Raw genomic sequence first — 18,630 nt, 5'->3', positions numbered from 1 at the left:
CACAGTCTGTAGAGAGTGTAAAGCAGGGCCAAGTCAAGGGGTGGGCGGGAGGGGTAAATACTGTATGGATGGGGGGCGCTTTCTTTCTATTTCAAGGCTGACAGGATTACTGACAGGAGTAGTGACAGCGACAGTCATTTTAACAAGTGAGTCACTGCTGATTTTAGGATCCCGGACAATCCTGCTCCATGCAGAACTGAACAGGTCCTCCTTCAATTCATTCAGCTTAGCAGGGCAGGGAGATGGTGCATATTTCATCTGCCCTCAGTATAATGGTGGTGCCTGATTTAGCTTCTGTCTCTTGGAAAGAAAATTTTAAAAAAAGGTGACCGCTCTCTAGCTGTTGGCAAGTCTGCTTTTTGGTCTCTTTAACAGCTACGGCCTCCAGCAGAATCTTCACATCAGACACACATTCAGGAGATGCCTGGACTTCGATGGGAGATATTGTTCTTCCCGACAACCCTTAGGTCACTACTCACGCATCAGATGGAACCACAGAGCGTGTCAGGAGATGCCGGCATCAGACCCCCCCCCGGAGGTATATTGGATGTGAAGATTCTGCTGGAGGCCTTAAGGAGAGAGTGAAAGGAGGACTCCTCACCCCCTAGAGAAACCAATAAGGAGTCTTCTTCAATAGGCTTCTTTTTTAGAGTTTTTCTTTGTAGATCAACAAAGTCTTTTAAAGGAACCCTGTAGTAAGTAAGGCTGCCACTGCTGATTTTAGCCTTCTGAAAATACTATATATTCAGATGTCATTCTAATCTGATGGCTTCAGTACTTTCTATATTATTGACTTGGAACAGGTTTGAAAATTGAATTGTGGATCTGTTTGCTAGTTCTGGGTTCGTGTATCAGAACCGAAGCCAGGGCCAGTCAGACAAATGGCATTTTCATAAGCAGGTTGGCATTGATAACACTGATAAAAAAATCTTCTCGACCCCTTGCTTTCACACACAACACTTCACAGGAATTGCCCTCCTAAAACTTACGAACTACTGCTCCATACTCATACTTAGAACTTTTTTCTGCCATTGACACAGTTGACCATCTGCATCTCCTCATAAAACTGCATTTCCTTGGCCTCCAAGACTCTGCTTCTACCTGGCTCTCCTCTTACCTCACACAACACCTTTTGTGTCACCTACAATTCTACCTCCTCCTCTCCTCTTCCCATAGGGGTCCCACAAGGTTCTGCCCTCTAAACCCTTCTATTCTCTATCTACACCTCTTGCCTGGGTCAGCGAATAGGCTCCATGGCTTCCAATACCATTTCTATGCTGGGGATACCCGAATCACTCTACCTGTCTTCATCCCATCAGTCTCCTCCTGCATCACCAGTTTACTAAATTACATCCTGGACTCTGACCTCTACCATCGATCCCCCATCCAATCATTGTCAAAATCTTGCCGCTTTCACCTCCGTAACCTCCAAAGTTTGCCCCTTCTTAACCAATGACACCACCAACCTACTAATTCACTCCCTTGTTATCTTTCACCTTGGCTATTGCAACTCCCTCCTGGTTGGCCTACCTCTTCACAGACTATTCCTTAACGAATGCTGCTGCCAGATTCATCCACCTTACCAACCATTCAGTGTCTGCCACCAATCTCTGCCAATCCCTCCATTGGCTTCCACTTGCCCAACATATAAAATTCAAAATACTAACAAAAACATACAGAGCCATCCACAACTCTGCCCCAGGCTACCTCACCAGCCTCGTCTCAAAATATCACCAAAACAGTCCTCTCCACTCCTCCCCAGATCTCCTGCTCTTTAGCTCCTTCATCACTTCCTATGCTGGTCTCCAGGACTTCTCCAGAGCCTCTCTCATCCTCTGGAACATCCTAACCCAATCTGTCCAACCATCTTCTACTATATCCACCTTTAGGTAATCCCTGAAAACTCTTCTCCTCATGGAAGCCTATCCTCCTTCCACCTAACAGCTGTACTTTTACTTTCTCCATCAGCTCATCCCCCACAGTTACTACCTTTTCTATCACTTGCCCCTCCCTTTTAAATTGTAAGCTCTAGCTAGCAGGGCCCTCCTAACCCTCTAGTATTGGTTGTATTCTAACAACTGGCTCTCTTTATATCGTAAAGTGCTGCAAAATCTTGTATTTTAATAATAAGGATCCAATCGATTATATCCACAGCCACCCCTGCAGGTGCTGGGTGTTTAGAGGAGGCCTGGCACTGCCTTGTGGCACCCACCAATACCAAGAAGGAGCATTACCTACCTGCAGGGGGCACACAGCTGGGCATTTCGAAGAGACCGGTCTGTCTAATAAAAATGGGCTTTAAAAAATCCCCTCCACTCCCTGAGTACAGCCCAGCTGGTAAAATACTTAATGTCCTCATTTCTATGGGTGAGCTATACTCCTCTGGATGGCTGGAGGCTGCCATGAGTTTGGCTCCTCCATAGAAATAAATGGCGCTGCAGCATGTAAGTAAGAGGGGGGTGTTTTTGCTGTAGAGGCTGTGCAGAGCCCAGCAATGCCCTAAAGCAGGGGAAGGCAACCCCGGCCCTCCAGCTTGCAACGTCCCATGAGACATTGCAAGACCCTGACAATAACAGGCATGACTCCTGGAGGCAGAGGCATGATGGGATTTGTAGTTTCACCACAGCTGGAGGGCTGAGGTTCCCTACCCCTGCCCTAAAGGGAAGATCACAAGATGAAGGAAGGTAAGTATTTTAACAGCAGGGCTGTACTCAGTCGGTGGGGAGGGGGTGTTATATGTTTATTATTGGACAACTGTACCTTTGATACAGGAAACCTGTGCTGAGAGCATTGTGGAGGATGCTATAACTGACCTGAAACAAGGATGGAGATCTGGATTTCTGATTTCACTTGATGTGTGCTTATCATGAGACAACAATTCAAACAGTAGGGAAGTCAGTGGTGGCCAGGCAACTAGAATTTAGAAAGTCCAGTAACGGGAGCCTACACATTTCTATCAGTACAGGTTTCCTGTAATATGTTACTAAAGCCCAATCTGGGCACCTTTTTGTAGTCCCCCAGTACGGTGTTAAAATACAAAAAAACAGCCATGGCTGCAATGCTCACCTCCTTTCCAGCGCTGTCCCCAGCAGTAACCTCTTTTCGCCACAAGATGTCCTCGGTCTTCTGGGTTTGAATGGAACTCAGCATCATTCAGCCCAGAAGACTGAGGACATCCTGTGTGTGCAGGGCATCATGAAGCCATCTTGGGGGGGGGGCACCACTACTGTGCCCTGCACTCAGATGCAAAGTGAGGCACTGTCATTACACCAGCACTGCCCACCACTGGGAGCCATCCAAAAAGGACCCAGTGCATCACATGACAAGCATTAGACATGTGGAGAGGGTAGGTACAGTATAAAAGATAAAAAAAAAGAAATACTGTCAGCGAAAGAAAGGCCTGGCATTAACTGAGACAGCGAGGCAGTCACTGAGCATAGGAGGAAAGATATAACATACAGTGGGGGGAAAATAATGATCTGCTCCCCTGCAGATTGTGTAAGTTTGACCACTTACAAAGAAATGAAGGGTCTATGATTTTTATCATAGGTGTATTTAAAATGATAGAGACAGAATATCAACCGAAAATCCAGAAAAAACACATAATACAAACGTTATACATTTTGTTGCAGTTCAGTGAGTAAAATAAGTATTTGATCCCCAAGAAAAACATGACTTAGTACTTGGTGGAGAAACCCTTGTTGGCAAACACAGAGGTCAGACATTTCTTGTAGATGGTGACCAGGCTTAGACACATCTCAGGAGGGATTTTGGTCCTCTCTTCTTTACAGATCTTCTCTAAATCCTTATGCCGCATACACACGGTCGGACTTTTCAGCTACAAAAGTCCAACAGCCTGTCCGACAGACTTTCGACTGACTTTTGGTGGTCTTTCAACGGGCTTTCTAACGACCGGACTACACGATCACACCAAAGTTTGACGGATTCGTACGTGATGACGTACACTGGACTAAAATAAGGAAGTTGATAGCCAGTAGCCAATAGCTGCCCTAGCGTCGGTTTTTGTCCGTCTGACTATCATACAGACGAGCGGATTTCTGGGTCCGGCGGAGTTGCGACGTAAAGATTTGCAGCATGTTCCAAATCTAAAGTCCGTCAGATTTGCGACTGGAAAAGTCCGCTAAAGGTCCGGTGAAGCCCACACACGATCGGATTGTCCACCGGATTTGGTCCATCGGCGTCCGTCGGACCAGTCCGGTCGAAAAGTCTGACCGTGTGTACGGGGCATTAAGGTTTCTTGGCTGTCGTTTGGCAACTCGTTTCAGCTCCCTCCATAAATGTTCTATAGGATTAAGGTCTGGAGACTGGCTAGGGCACTCCATGACCTTAATGTGCTTCTTCTTGAGCCACTCCTTTGTTGCCTTGGCGGTATGTTTTGGGTCATTGTCATGCTGGAAGACCCATCTTCAGTGTTCTGGCTGAAGAAAGAAGGTTCTTATCCAATATTTTATAATACATGGCCCCGTCCATTGGCCCCTCAATGCGGCAAAGTTGCCCTGTAACTTTAGCAGAGAAACAGCCCCAAAGCATCATGTTTCCACCTCCATGCTTGACTGTAGGGATGATGTTCTTTGGGTCATAGTCAGCATTTTTCTTCCACCAAACACGACGAGCCAAGTTGATGCCAAAGAGCTCAATTTTGGTCTCACCTGACCACAGCACTTTCTCCCAATCCTTCTCTGAATCATTTAGATCAACCCTCAAAAATGTAACTCGCCTGCTCGCATTTTGCGAGTGGAATTTGAGGGCTGGCGAGGAAGCGCTGCCTGGGAAAGGGGGGGTGAGCACCGCCGACAGCCTGGGTTGAATGGGAGTCCTTCTCCCAGCGATCACGGAGGGGAAGAGAGAGGAGAGCCGCCCGGATTATCAGAGCATGAGGAACACAGCGATAACAGCTTTCATTTATATTGCTGTGTTCCCCGCCACTCGCTGTCACATACAGCCCCTCCTCCTGGTCCCGGGATTTTGATAGACAGATCACCCGTCCAATCCCGGGATGGGTGATCTGTCTATCAAAGTTCCCCAGCCAGGATGAGGGGCTGTATGTGACAGCGAGTGGCGGGGAACACAGCAATATAAATGAAAGCTGTTATCGCTGTGTTCCTCGTGCTCTGATAATCCGGGCGGCTCTCCTGTTCCTCTCCTCTCTTCCCCTGCACAGGTAGGCTGCATGGTGGGCACAGGCTGCATGGTGAGCACAAGCTGCATGGTGGGCACAGGCTACACTGGTGGACACAGGCTGCATGGTTGGACACAGGCTGCATTGGTGTACACAGGCTGCATGGTTGGACACAGGCTGCATTGGTGGACACAGGCTGCATGGTTGGACACAGGCTGCATTAGTGGACACAGGCTGCATGGTGGACACGGGCTGCATGGTTGGACACAGGCTGCATTGGTGGACACAGGCTGCATGGTTGGACACAGGCTGCATGGTTGGACACAGGCTGCATGGTTGGACACAGGCTGCATGGTTGGACACAGGCTGCATGGTGGGAACAGGCTGCATTGATGGGCACATGCTGCATTGGTGGGCACAGGATGTATTAGTGAACACAGGGTGCATTGATGGGCACAGGCTGCATTGTTAGACACAGGCTGCATTGGTGGGCACGGGCAGGCTGCATTGATGGACACAGGTGAAGCATTGTTGGGCACATGTGAAGCAGCATTGATGGACACAGGTAGGCTGCATTGTTGGGCATGGATAAAGATGTTAAAATGTATTTTTATAACTTAATTCTGCATAAAACATTTTAGTGTGATCTCATGAAATAATTTATGAGGGCGTGTTTTACGGGGTGGAATTAGGAGTGGGGCAACTGGTAGCGGATAACCCTTGAGGCCTGGCTAGTAACGCAGGACTTGAAATGTTGAGCCCTGATTTAGATGTTCATTGGCAAACTTTAGATGGGCCTGTACATGTGCCTTCTTGAGGAGGGAGACCTTGCAGGCGCTGCAGGATTTCATTCCATGGAGGTGTATTGTGTTACCAATGGTTTGTTTGGTGACTGAGGTCCCAACTGTCTTGAGATCATTCACAAGTTCCTCCCGTGTAGTTCTGGGCGGATCCCTCACTTTTCTCATGACCATCCTCACCCCATGAGGAGAAATCTTCCATGGAGCTCCAGACTGAGGACGATTGATGGTTATTTTGTATTTCTTCTATTTGCGAATAATCGCACAGTTGTCTCCTTCTCACCAAGCTTCTTCCTGATGGTCTTGCAGCCCATTCCAGCCTTGTGCAGGTTTACAATCTTGTTCCTGACGTCCTCTGACAGCTCTTTGGTCTTCCCCATGATGGTGAGATTTGAATTGAAGAAAGAGATTCTGTGGACAGGTGTCTTTTATACACATAACGAGTTGTCGTTAGGAGAACCTTCTTACATTGACAGGACTAATCTGTGTATCACATGAGCACCTACTGTAGCCAGTCTATGGGAACCAGAATTATTGGGGATCAAATACTTATTTTACTCACTCAACTGCAACTCAATTTATAACATTTGTATTATGTGTTTTTTCTGGATTTTTGGTTGATATTCTGTCTCTATCATATAAAATACACCCATGATAAAAATTATAGACCCTTCATTCCTTTGTAAGTGGGCAAACGTACAAAATCTGCAGGGGATCAAATCATTATTTTCCCCACTGTATAACACATACCTATAGGAAGCAAATATAGTGTAACAGGAAAGGTATAACATATAATATAGACCTGTAGGAAGCGAACGAGGCACGAGGCACTGAGTGTAGCACGGAAGACATAACATATAAGCAGTACCGGGACAGTGCCATCCAGTGCCCAGGGTAAGGATGCAGAATTGCGCCCCCTCTCTGTTAATACATGCCATAAAATGGGTTTACCACCCTGCATCTATTCTATGTCCCCTTGCTTCTCTGCACCCGGGGCAGCTGCCCCTCCTGCCCACTCTTTGTCTCTGCCCTGCATATATGGCTTTGCTCACATTGGCATACTGCAGCGTACACCCGCATGAGGGCTGTCCTAGTAATCTTATTCTTGTCAACTGGGATGCATCAGCAGGAAGGAGACAGCTGCTGCTCCCAATCTGACACCTGTGTGGGCGCATGGTCCCGAACACAGACAGTGTGTATTTAGGGCCATGTACCCGCAAGGATGACAGACTGGGAGCAGCGGCTGTGTCTGTACAGCCGCTGAGTCCCTAATGACAGGACTGTGGCTGCCTGTATAGGGATGCACGGAACACTTGTCCATCCCTGTGCTGGCAAAATTGGCCCTGGCACGGGCGTATGCTGTAGTACAGGGATATGCAATTAGCGGACCTCCAGCTGTTGCAAAACTACAAGTCCCATCATGCCTCTGCCTGTCATGCTTGTGGCTGTCAGAGTCTTGCTATGCCTCATGGGACTTGTAGTTCTGCCAACAGCTGGAGGTCCGCTAATTGCATATCCCTGCTGTAGTATGTCCATGTGGACGAGGTTCAACATGTACAAGCGTGGACAAATATTTTTGAGAATGACACAAACATTAATGTTCACAAAGTCTGCTGCCTCAGTTTTTATGATGGCAATTTGTATATACTCCAGAATGTTATGTAGAGTGATCAGACGAATTACAATTAATTACAAAGTCCCTTTTTGCCCTGAAAATCAACTTAAAGTGGTGTTCCACCCCAAAAAAAAAATGCATAAATGTGCCTAAAAAAAAATAAAAAAAAACATTTGGAAATGTTTTTTTTAACTCACCTCTAAATGCCTGTTGCTAGGGGGTCCCTCGTAGTCTGCCTCTTTCAGTGCCTGGGCTGGTGACATCACTTCCCCTCGGCACAGGAAGGGCTCAGCTCTGCTCCCTCCCTCTTGTCAATCATCTGGGACCCAATACAGGTCCCAGATGACTGAGCGGCCAATCACGGAGCCGAATGTTGCAACTGGACCCTGGGACAGGTAAGTGTCCAATTAAAAGTCAGCAGCTGCAGTATTTGTAGCTGCTGGGTTTTAATTTTTTTTTTTTTTTTTTTTTAAATGGGAACTCCTCTTTAATCCCATAAAAAAAAAACATTTTAACTGCATTTGTGAAGAAGGCTTCAGGGCATCCAAGAAAGTCCAGAAAGTGCCAGGACCGTCTCCTACATTTGATTCAGCTGTGGGATGGGGGCACCACCAGTGCAGAGCTTGCTCAGGAATGGCAGCAGGCAGGTGTGAGGACATCGGTACACACAGTGAGGAGAAGACTTTTGGAGGATGGCCTGGTGTCAAGAAGGGCAGCAAAGAAGCCACTTCTCACCAGGAAAAACATCAGAGACAGACTGATCTTCTGCAAAAGGTACAGAGATTGGACTGCTGAGGACTGGGGGAAAGTCATTTTCTCTGATGAACCCCCTTTCCGATTGTTTAGGGTATCCGGAAAAAACCTTGTCCATGGAAGAAAAGGTGAGCGCTGCCATCAGTCCTGTGTCACGCCAACAGTAAAGCATCCTGGAACACCTTGCCATAAGGCAAAAGTCATAACTAAGTGGCAACTTCTCCCAACCATCCAAGAACAATTTGGTGAGGAACAATGCTTTTTCCAGCATGATGGAGCACCTTGCCATAAGGCAAAAGTCATAACTAAGTGGCTTGGGGAGCAAAGCATCAAACATTTTGGGTCCATGGCCAGGAAACTCCCCAGACCTTAATGCCATTGAGAACCATTCATGTGTGGGGTCGCTTCTCAGCCAAGGGAGTGGGCTCACTCACAATTTTGCCTAAGAACACAGCCACGAATCAAGAATGGTAAAAAAGCATCCTCCGAGAGCAACTTCTCCCAATCCAAGAACAGTTTGGTGAGGAACAATGCTTTTTCCAGCATGATGGAGCACCTTGTCACAAGGCAAAAGTCATAACTAAGTGGCTTGGAGAGCAAAGCATTGAACATTTTGGGTCCATGGCCAGGAAACGCCCCAGACCTTAATCCCATTGAGAACTTGTTGTCAATCCTCAAGAGGTGGATGAACAAAAGAAAACCCCCACAAATTCTGACAAACTCCAAGCATTGATTATGGAAGAATGAGCTGCCATCAGTCAGGATGTGACCCAGAAGTTGATGGACAGCATGCCAGGGAGAACATCAGAGGTCTTGAAAAAGAAGGGCCAACACAACAACAATATTGGCTCTTTAAACTTCAAGTAATTGTCAATAAAATTCTTTGACACTTATGAAATGCTTGTAGTTATACTTGTTGTCCACCAACTATCTAGACTTTTTCTCATCATTTTATTGATAATTATATTCTGGGACTCGTTGTTCACCAACGTTTAGAATTTATGTTTGCGCTGCACTTATATATTTTAACATACTTCAGTATACCATAGTAACGTCTGACAAAAAGATCTAAAAACACTGAAGCAGCAGACATTGTGAAAACGAATATTTGTGTCATCCTCAAAACTTTTGGCCACGGCTGTACCTGTAGGAGACGGATGAGGCACTGAGTGTAGCGGAGAGGACATACCATATAACACATACCTGTAGGAAGCTGATGGGGCACTGAGTGTAGCGGAGGGGACATACCCTGTTTCCCCCGAAAATAAGACCTAGCGTGATTGTCGGTGATGGCTGCAACATAAGCCCTACCCCCCAAATAAGCCCTAGTTAAAGTCCTTGTAGGTCTTATTTTCAGGGTAGGGCTTATTTTTGGGGAAACAGGGTAGGGCTTATTTGGGGGGTAGGGCTTATATTGCAGCCATCACCGACAATCATGCTAGGTCTTATTTTCGGGGAAACAGGGTACCATATACCATGTACCTGTAGGAGGCGGATGAGGCACTGGGTGTAGCGGAGAGGACAATCCATATAACACGTACCTGTAGGAAGCGGATGAGGCACTGGGTGTAGCGGAGAGGACATACCATATAACACGTACCTGTAGGAAGCGGATGAGGCACTGGGTGTAGCGGAGAGGACATACCATATAACACGTACCTGTAGGAAGCGGATGAGGTAGCACAGCACCATCTTGTTGAGTTTAGGAAGTGAATGGACGACATCGATGGCCGCCTCGGGGTTCTCGTAGTGAGTGATGCATTGTTCATAGAATTCATGTGGGATGAGCGGCTCCTCCAGCTCCCGGTACCAGAGCTTCAATAAGGAGGCTGGGGGGGAGAGAAGAAAGGTCACTCCACATACACAAATATCATCCTATTACACCCCGGTACTGCAATGTCACCCCTGGGGGGGGGGGGGGGGGGTTATAGAAAGTTGAACACACTTTACAAATAGTATAAACTGACTCCACCATACACGGGGAAAATATTTCCAGGAGAACATCAAGCTGTTCCTGAAAGTTGGGAGCTCCGCTTAAAATAGTGACAATTCTGATGACGGGATAAATGGGGAGCCCAAATGTTACTTTCAGTAGACTGAAAAAAAATTGTTTCATTTCGATTCGTTATTTACACAAATGACTTTAGTTAAATTTGTTTCATTTGTTTACAGAATTTGTTTTGTTTATTCGAATTCTAATCAAATCAAACTTTCCAAATTCGGTTGAATTAAACTCATTTTTTGACTAAATTCGTAAATTTAGAATCAATTTAAATTCGAATTTTGAAGATGGTTATATTCTTTCTATTCTATTATATTGTTTTTTTCTAATCTATTCTTTTTTTCTATTCTATTCTTTTCTATTATATTCTATTCCTTTCATTGTATTCAAATTTATTCTATTCGAAATTCCAATTTCAGAAGATGGTTAAATTCTTTCTATTTTATTATATTCTATTGTTTTTTTCTATTCGATTCAATTTTTTTATTTTCTATTCTGTTCTATTCTTTTCTATCCTATTCAAATTCTGGGGAAATGTGGTTCTATTCTTTTTTCTATTCCACTCTATTATTTTATTTTCTATTATCTTCTATTCTATTCAAATGTATTAAATTTTCTATTTTATTCTATTCTATTTCTTTCTATTTGATTTAAAATTGATTCTATTCGAAATTCGAATTTCAGAAGATGGTTAAATTCTTTCTATTTTATTATATTCTATTGTTTTTTTCTATTCTATTCAATTTTTTTTAATTTCTATTCTGTTCTATTATTTTCTATCCTATTCAAATTCTGGGGAAATGGTTCTATTCTTTCTATTCTTTCTTTCTATTCCATTCTATTATTTTATTTTCTATTCAAATTCTGGGGAAAGGGTTCTATTCTTTCTTTCTATTCCATTCTATTATTTTATTTTCTATTCTATTCAAATTTATTCAATTTTCTTTTTTATTCTATTCTATGTTTTTCAATTTGATTTCTATTTGATTTCAAATTTATTCTATTCGAAATTCAAATTTCGCAAGGTGGTTATATTCTTATTATTTTATTCTATTCTATTGTTTTTTTTTCTATTCTTTTATTTTATATTCCATCCCTTTATTTTTTTATTCTAATTTTTTCTATTCTTGAATTTTGTGTTCTGTTCTGTTTTACTCTATTATATTATATTCTTTTGTTTTCTATCCCATTCCTTTGATTTTTATTCGATTTTACTCTCTTTGGAATTTGAAAGCGATTTGAATCTTCATCTGAAATTTAGTTTTGTTGTTTCTGATTCGTTTAGATTCGCTATCACTGTCATTCAGAAATTCGGATACATCCAGATTTCCGAACAACAAAAATGTTTTGATTCGGAATGAAACAAACCGCATGTCTAACTTTCAGTCATCCCCCTTTAAGGGCCAGTTCACACCATAGAAACGCAGTCCGGATGTGCTCCAGATGCTTTTTTGCATGCGCGATTTTGATGCGTTTTCGGTGCGTTTTTGATGCAGTCCAGTGCATTTCCCCCCCCTTTTTTTTCTTAACCTTAAATAAGAACGTGGGTGTTCCGGTGCGTTTTTGGTGCGTTCCGGTGCCTTCTTGATGCTTTTTACAGCGTTCCAGTACAATCCAGTGCAGGAAAAACGCAGCATGTTCTACTTTTTTTTCTGGAACTGGAACTGCAAGCACTGGTGTGAACTATGCCATTGAAAACCATATAACCTACTTTCTATGCGTTTTTGATGCAGAAAAAAAAATGCACTGGACTGCATGTGGTGTGAACTGGCCCTAAAAGGCTTATATTTTGCCTTTCCTGTCCCCCCCCCCCCCATCATAGACATGGTAAAATTATTTTTTTTTAAAACTTTTCATTTTCAGTGAACTTATTTTAGACCCGCTGATCTCATCACTGGGGTCTAGACTTGATGGGTGGGTGTCAACCCGGAGGAGGGGGGGTTCCTAGGCAGGCTGTATTTGCATTTGCAATGCTCCCGCGTGACGCTGAGCCTCCATGATTGAAATAACTGCAATCCCATGAATGAGAGAAGGGAACCAAGTCAGAGGTGGGGAGGAAAGGGCTAGATGACGTTGGATGTCCTCCAGCCAGGAAATCAGAGTAAGCCATTTTTGTAGAGGAGCTGCCTTTACAACTTGTGCAAGACTAAAGGGAAGGCGGAGGTCAGATTTAAAGAAAACATGTAGTGGTTGTGTGTGTGTATATTGTCCTTTATGTGTTCTTGTGAGGACAAATAAATTTTAATAATTTTTTTAATGCATGTAAATATAAAAAATATTGCATGCTGATATTTGGTATTACATTGAGGTTTGCATTATGTTTGTATGCACTAAAACCACTTCTGGCCCTGTGTACTGCAGTGTCTCCACTCCTTCCAGCAGAGTGCATACCAGGATTGGCCTCTAGGTGGCAGTGTTCCACCACTCATCCCTCCTGCCTGTTTCTGACTACAGCTGATCAATCATTCCGCCCATACCGATCTGCTTGGCAATATTTTGCCTTTTTAAAAGTGGCGGCTGGTGCTCAAAATTGGGGGGGCGCAAACAAATTGAAAAATTCTAAAAAAAAAAAAAACATCAATTGCAGCCTCACTGTGCCCATCAAACGCAGCCATTGTGCCATCAAATACCGCCAGTGTGCCATCAAACGCAGCCATTGTGCCATCAAATACCGCCAGTGTGCCATCAAATACCGCCAGTGTGCCATCAAACGCAGCCACTGTGCCATCAAATACCGCCACTGTGCCATCAAACACCGCCACTGTGCCATCAAATACCGCCACTGTACCATCAAACGCAGCCACTGTGCCATCAAATACCGCCAGTGTGCCATCAAACGCAGCCACTGTGCCATCAAACACCGCCACTGTGCCATCAAATACCGCCACTGTACCATCAAACGCAGCCACTGTGCCATCAAACGCAGCCACTGTGCCATCAAATACCGCCACTGTGCCATCAAACGCAGCCACTGTGCCATCAAACGCAGCCTCTGTGCCATCAAACGCAGCCACTGTGCCATCAAATACCGCCACTGTGCCATCAAATACCGCCACTGTGCCATCAAACACCGCCACTGTACCATCAAACGCAGCCACTGTGCCATCAAATACCGCCACTGTGCCATCAAACGCAGCCACTGTGCCATCAAACGCAGCCACTGTGCCATCATATACCGCCACTGTGGCATCAAACGCAGCCACTGTGCCATAAAATACCTCCACTGTGCCATCAAACGCAGCCACTGTGCCATTAAACGCAGCCACTGTGCCATCAAATATCGCCACTGTGCCATCAAACGCAGCCACTGTGCTGATCAATTGCAGCCACTGTAACTGTGCCCACCAAACGATGCCACTGTGCCATCAAATGCTGCCATTGTGCTCATCAATTGCAGTCACTGTGCCCATCAAACGCTGCAACTGTGCCATCAAATGCTCCTACAGTGCCATCAAATGCTGCCGCTGTGATCCCCCCCGCCCCCGCCCGCTCGCCTTCTGCCCCTCACTTACCCAGTCTCAGTGGGGCAGCGGGCGACGGCGAGCAGTGTCTTCCATGAGTCTTCTCCCGTCCTCCTCTCCTATGATTGGATGCCTGATAGGCGTCCAATAACAGCGCCTGACGTTTCAGCCAATCAGGCGACCGGTAACAGACCCGGCAACCTGATTGGCTGAGAGGCGGGTCAATGTTAGCAAAGCGGATTCCTTTGGCTAGGAACGTTGCGCCCGCTTCTCACTTTTTTGGATGCCTATTAGAGCCTACGGCTCTAATCAGGTGCTTCCAAAATACACCCCCCTCCGCTGTAATTCAGGTGCCTGGTGACCGAAAAGGAGCCGGACACCTGACTAGGGGGTGTCAGGAGCGACCATAGATAGAGTCATGCAATGCATAACTCTATCTATGGTGATTAGAGAGTGACAGGAGAGGGGGGGGCGGCGCTCCTGCGCCCTTATGGACGCACTGCCACTGCTTTTTATAGCAGATAAAGAGAGTTTTCCTGCTGAGCTAATATAAGTACATCTCAGCTTCTCTATAAGGGTTCTGCTTGCGTGCTGACTCTTTTACAACCCAAATTCCAAAGAAGTTGGGGGTGCCGTGTAAATTCTACATAAAAATAGAATGCAAGGATTTGCAAGTCTCATAAACCCACATTGTATTCACAATAGATAATAGAAAATATATCAAAACTGAGAAAATGGACCATTTTAATAAAAAAAAAAAAAAAAAAAAACGGTCATCAGCAACACATCTCAAAAAAGTTGGGACAGGTCAACAAGAATCTGGTAAAGTAAGTGGTACTAACAAGCAAGAGCTGGAAGAACATTTTGCGAGGAATGAGGTTTATTGGCAAAAGGTCAGTCACAGGATTGGGTATAAAAAGAGCATCTTAGAGAATCAGAGTGTCTCAGAAGTAAAGATGGGCAGAGGTTCACCAATCAGTGAAGAGCAGGGGGAGGAGGATAAAAATCTTCATTTTGCAAAGAATTGTGGGGAAAAAAATATACAACTTCAAAAAACTCACCATGCCTCTTGCTAAATACCTTGGATTGTCTACTTTCTAAAAAAAAGGGGGCCATTTGGGGGTTATTTGTACTGTCCTGGTTTGTTAGGGTCTCAAGAAATGAGATAGGCCGTCAGTACATGAGGTGTGATCAATTTTTAATGATTGCCACCATAGCGTGTAGACTCTATAATTTAATAAAGTCCGAATAATAATAAACTGATTTGGGTTATTTTTTACCAAAGATATGTAGCAGTAAAGTGCAAAGGTGGCAAGTGGTTAATACAGAAATGTTGGCTTAGTGAAAAGTATGTCCATGTACAGTATAGTATGCACTCAATACTTGGTTGGGGCTCCTTTTGCAGTGTCCTTCAGCCCCTGCAGGGCCCCTACAGTCTCCCACAATGCAACCTCCAACAGTGACCCCCAGCCCCTGCAGGATCCTACAGCCTTCCACAATGCCCCTACAAAGCCCCAGACTCCTGCAGAGCCTCCATTTCCCCCACTGTGCCCTCAACCTCCAACAGTGAACCCCAGCCCCTGCAGGTTCCTATAGTTTCCCACAATGCTCCTACACAGCCCCAGCCTCCTGGAGAACCTCCATTCCCCCCATTGTGCCCCTCAACTTCCAACAGTGACCCCCAGCCCCTGCAGAGTCCTACAGCCTCCCACAATGCCTCTACAAAGCCCCAGCTTCCCGCAGAGCTTCAATTTCCCCCATTGTGTCCTCAACCTCCAACAGTGACCCCCAGCTCCTGCAGGGTCCTACAGTTTACCAAAATTCACTCGAAAAATGCCCTACCTTTCTGCAGAGCCTCCAGTTCCCCCATTGTGCCCTCAACCCCCAACAGTGTCCTTCAGCCCCTGCAGGGCCCCTACAGTCTCCCATGATGCAACCTCCAACAGTGACCCCCAGCCCCTGCAGGATCCTACAGCCTCCCACAATGTCCCTACAAAGCCCCAGCCTCCTGCAGAGCCTCCATTTCCCCCATTGTGCCCTCAACCTCCAACAGTGACCCCCAGCCCCTGCAGGTTCCTATGGTTTCCCACAATGCCCCTACACAGCCCCAGCCTCCTGGAGAACTTCCATTCCCCCCATTGTGCCCTCAACCTCCAACAGTGACCCCCAGCCCCTGCAGAGTCCTACAGTCTCCCACAATGCCTCTACAAAGCCCCAGCTTCCTGCAGAGCCTCCAGTTTCCCCATTGAGCCTTCAACCTCCAACAGTGTCCCTCAGCCTCTGCAGGGCCCTACAGTTTCCCACAATGCAACCTCCAACAGTGATCCCCAGCCCCTGCAGGGTCCTACAGTCTCTCACAATTCCCCTACAAAGTACCAGCCTCCTGCAGATCCTCCATTTCCCTCATAATGCCCTCAACCTCTAACAGCGAACCCCAGCACCTGCAGGGTCCTACAGTCTTCCTCAATGCCCCTATAAAGCACCAGTCTCCTGCAGAGCTTCCATTTCCCCCATTGTGACCTCAACCTCCAACAGTGAAGCCCAGCCCCCGCAGGGTCCTACGGTCTCTCACACTGCTCCTAAAAAGCCCCAGCCTCCCACAGAGACTACAGTTTCCCCAGCTCTCACCAAAAATCTTACCCCCACATCCCCCACAGTGACACCCAACACCATCCAGAGCCTTCCAGCATTTCAATGCATAAACTCCTATGATTTTATTGTGTGGATAAAGTTTTAATATTGGTTGCTCTGAAGGTTCTGAAAGAATTTACCGGCCCCTGGTCTCAGTAAGATGGAGAACTCTCTGGAAGATCCTCTAATCTAGAAAGGTCACAATTCAATTAAAATTTGAGAAAGCTGCAGACACAATCCTCTGGTCTGTGCTCCACTCTCACTGAACGCCATCTGTTCGCATTAGTCCGTCTCTGCAGAAGCACATTCTCCATGCCTGGCACTGGTACAAAACGCGGATGTCCGTCCTCTAATTGGGAGCCACCTGCAGGTCACAAAGCTGTCTTCCTGTCCTCTGTCACTGATTGTCCGGCAATGTCCAGTGTCCTCACACAGAGTCTTATAGAAACGTAGAAGAGTGGTGGCAGAAAAAGACCAAGTGTTTTGTCGGGTCTGCCTGTTTTTTTGTTTTTTTAACCTTGTTTGAGTATAGTAGATCTATGTTCTGCCCAAACATAGAAGGAGGACCTCCTTCCTCCTGCTGGTGACCCCTATAGTGATATAAAGGGCTATATAGAGGCATCAGTACCTCCTTCCACCCGCTAGTGATCCCTCTAGTGATATAAAGATCTATATAGAGGAATCAGGACCTCCTTCCTCTTGCTGGTGACCCCTCTAGTGATATTAAGTTCTATATAGAGCAATCAGGCCCTCCTTCATCCTGTTGGTGATCCCTCTAGTGATATACAGATCTATATAGAGGAATCAGGACCTTATTCCTCCTGCTGATGATCCCTCTAGTGATATACAGATCTATATAGAGGAATCAGCACCTCCTTCCTCCTGCTGGTGATACCTCTAGTGATATAAAGATCTATATAGAGCAATCAGGACCTCCTTCCTCCTGCTGGTGACCCCTCTAGTGATATAAAGATCTATATAGAGGAATCAGGACCTCCTTCCACCTGCTGGTGATCCCTCTAGTGATATAAAGATCTATATAGAAGAATCAGGACCTCCTTCCTCCTGCTGGTGATCCTTCTAGTGATATAAAGATCTATATAGAGGAATCAGGACCTCCTTCCTCCTGTTGGTGATCCCTCTAGTGATATAAAGATCTATATAGAGGAATCAGGACCTCCTTTCTCTTGTTGGTGATTCCTCTAGTGATATAAAGATCTATATAGGGGCATCAGGACCTCCTTCCTCCTGCTGGTGACCCCTCTAGTGATATAAAGATCTATATAGAGGAATCAGGACCTCCTTCCTCCTGTTGGTGATCCCTCTAGTGATATAAAGATATATATAGAGGAATTGGGACCTCCTTCCTCCTGTTGGTGACCCCTCTAGTGAGATAAAGATTTATATAGAGGAATCAGGACCTCCTTCCTCCTGCTGGTGATCCCTCTAGTGATATAAAGATCTATATGGAGGAATTGGGACCTCCTTCATCCTGTTGGTGATCCCTCTAGTGATATAAAGATATATATAGAGGAATCAGGACCTCCTTCCTCCTGTTGGTGATCCCTCTAGTGATATTAAGATTTATATAGAGGAATTGGGACCTCCTTCCTCCTGCTGGTGACCCCTCTAGTGATATATGGATATATATAGAAGAATCAGGACCTCCTTCCTCCTGCTGGTGACCCCTCTAGTGATATATGGATATATATAGAAGAATCAGGACCTCCTTCCTCCTGCTGGTGACTCCTTTAGTGATATAAAGGACTATATAGAGGCATCAGTACCTCCTTCCACCCGCTAGTGATCCCTCTAGTGATATAAAGATCTATATAGAGGAATCAGGACCTCCTTCCTCCTGCTGGTGACCCCTCTAGTGATATTAAGTTCTATATAGAGCAATCAGGACCTCCTTCATCCTGTTGGTGATCCCTCTAGTGATATACAGATCTATATAGAGGAATCAGCACCTCCTTCCACCTGCTGGTGATCCCTCTAGTGATATAAAGATCTATATAGGGGCATCAGGACCTCCTTCCTCCTGCTGGTGATCCCTCTAGTGATATAAAGATCTATATAGAAGAATCAGGACCTCCTTCCTCCTGCTGGTGATCCCTCTAGTGATATAAAGATCTATATAGAAGAATCAGGACCTCCTTCCTCCTGCTGGTGATCCCTCTAGTGATATAAAGATCTATATAGAAGAATCATGACCTCCTTCCTCCTGT

The 18,630-nt window shown here is 45.5% G+C and overlaps 1 protein-coding gene across 1 annotated transcript in view; it reads right to left on the bottom strand.

The window, feature by feature from the left end:
* The window catches only part of LOC141145607 (rho GTPase-activating protein 39-like), a gene marked incomplete at its 5' end in the record, with an annotated part of 174,282 nt that overhangs the window by 12,145 nt on the left and 143,507 nt on the right, over positions 1-18,630 (bottom strand). The window contains 1 exon segment of the mRNA XM_073632433.1: positions 9,968-10,137. Coding sequence (XP_073488534.1) covers positions 9,968-10,137 — 170 coding nt within the window.

The sequence above is a fragment of the Aquarana catesbeiana genome, linkage group LG05 (assembly GCF_042186555.1).
Source record: "Aquarana catesbeiana isolate 2022-GZ linkage group LG05, ASM4218655v1, whole genome shotgun sequence".
NCBI lineage: Eukaryota > Metazoa > Chordata > Amphibia > Anura > Ranidae > Aquarana > Aquarana catesbeiana.
Note: the sequence above shows the minus strand (reverse complement) of the source record. Positions and strands in the feature narration are given on the sequence as shown.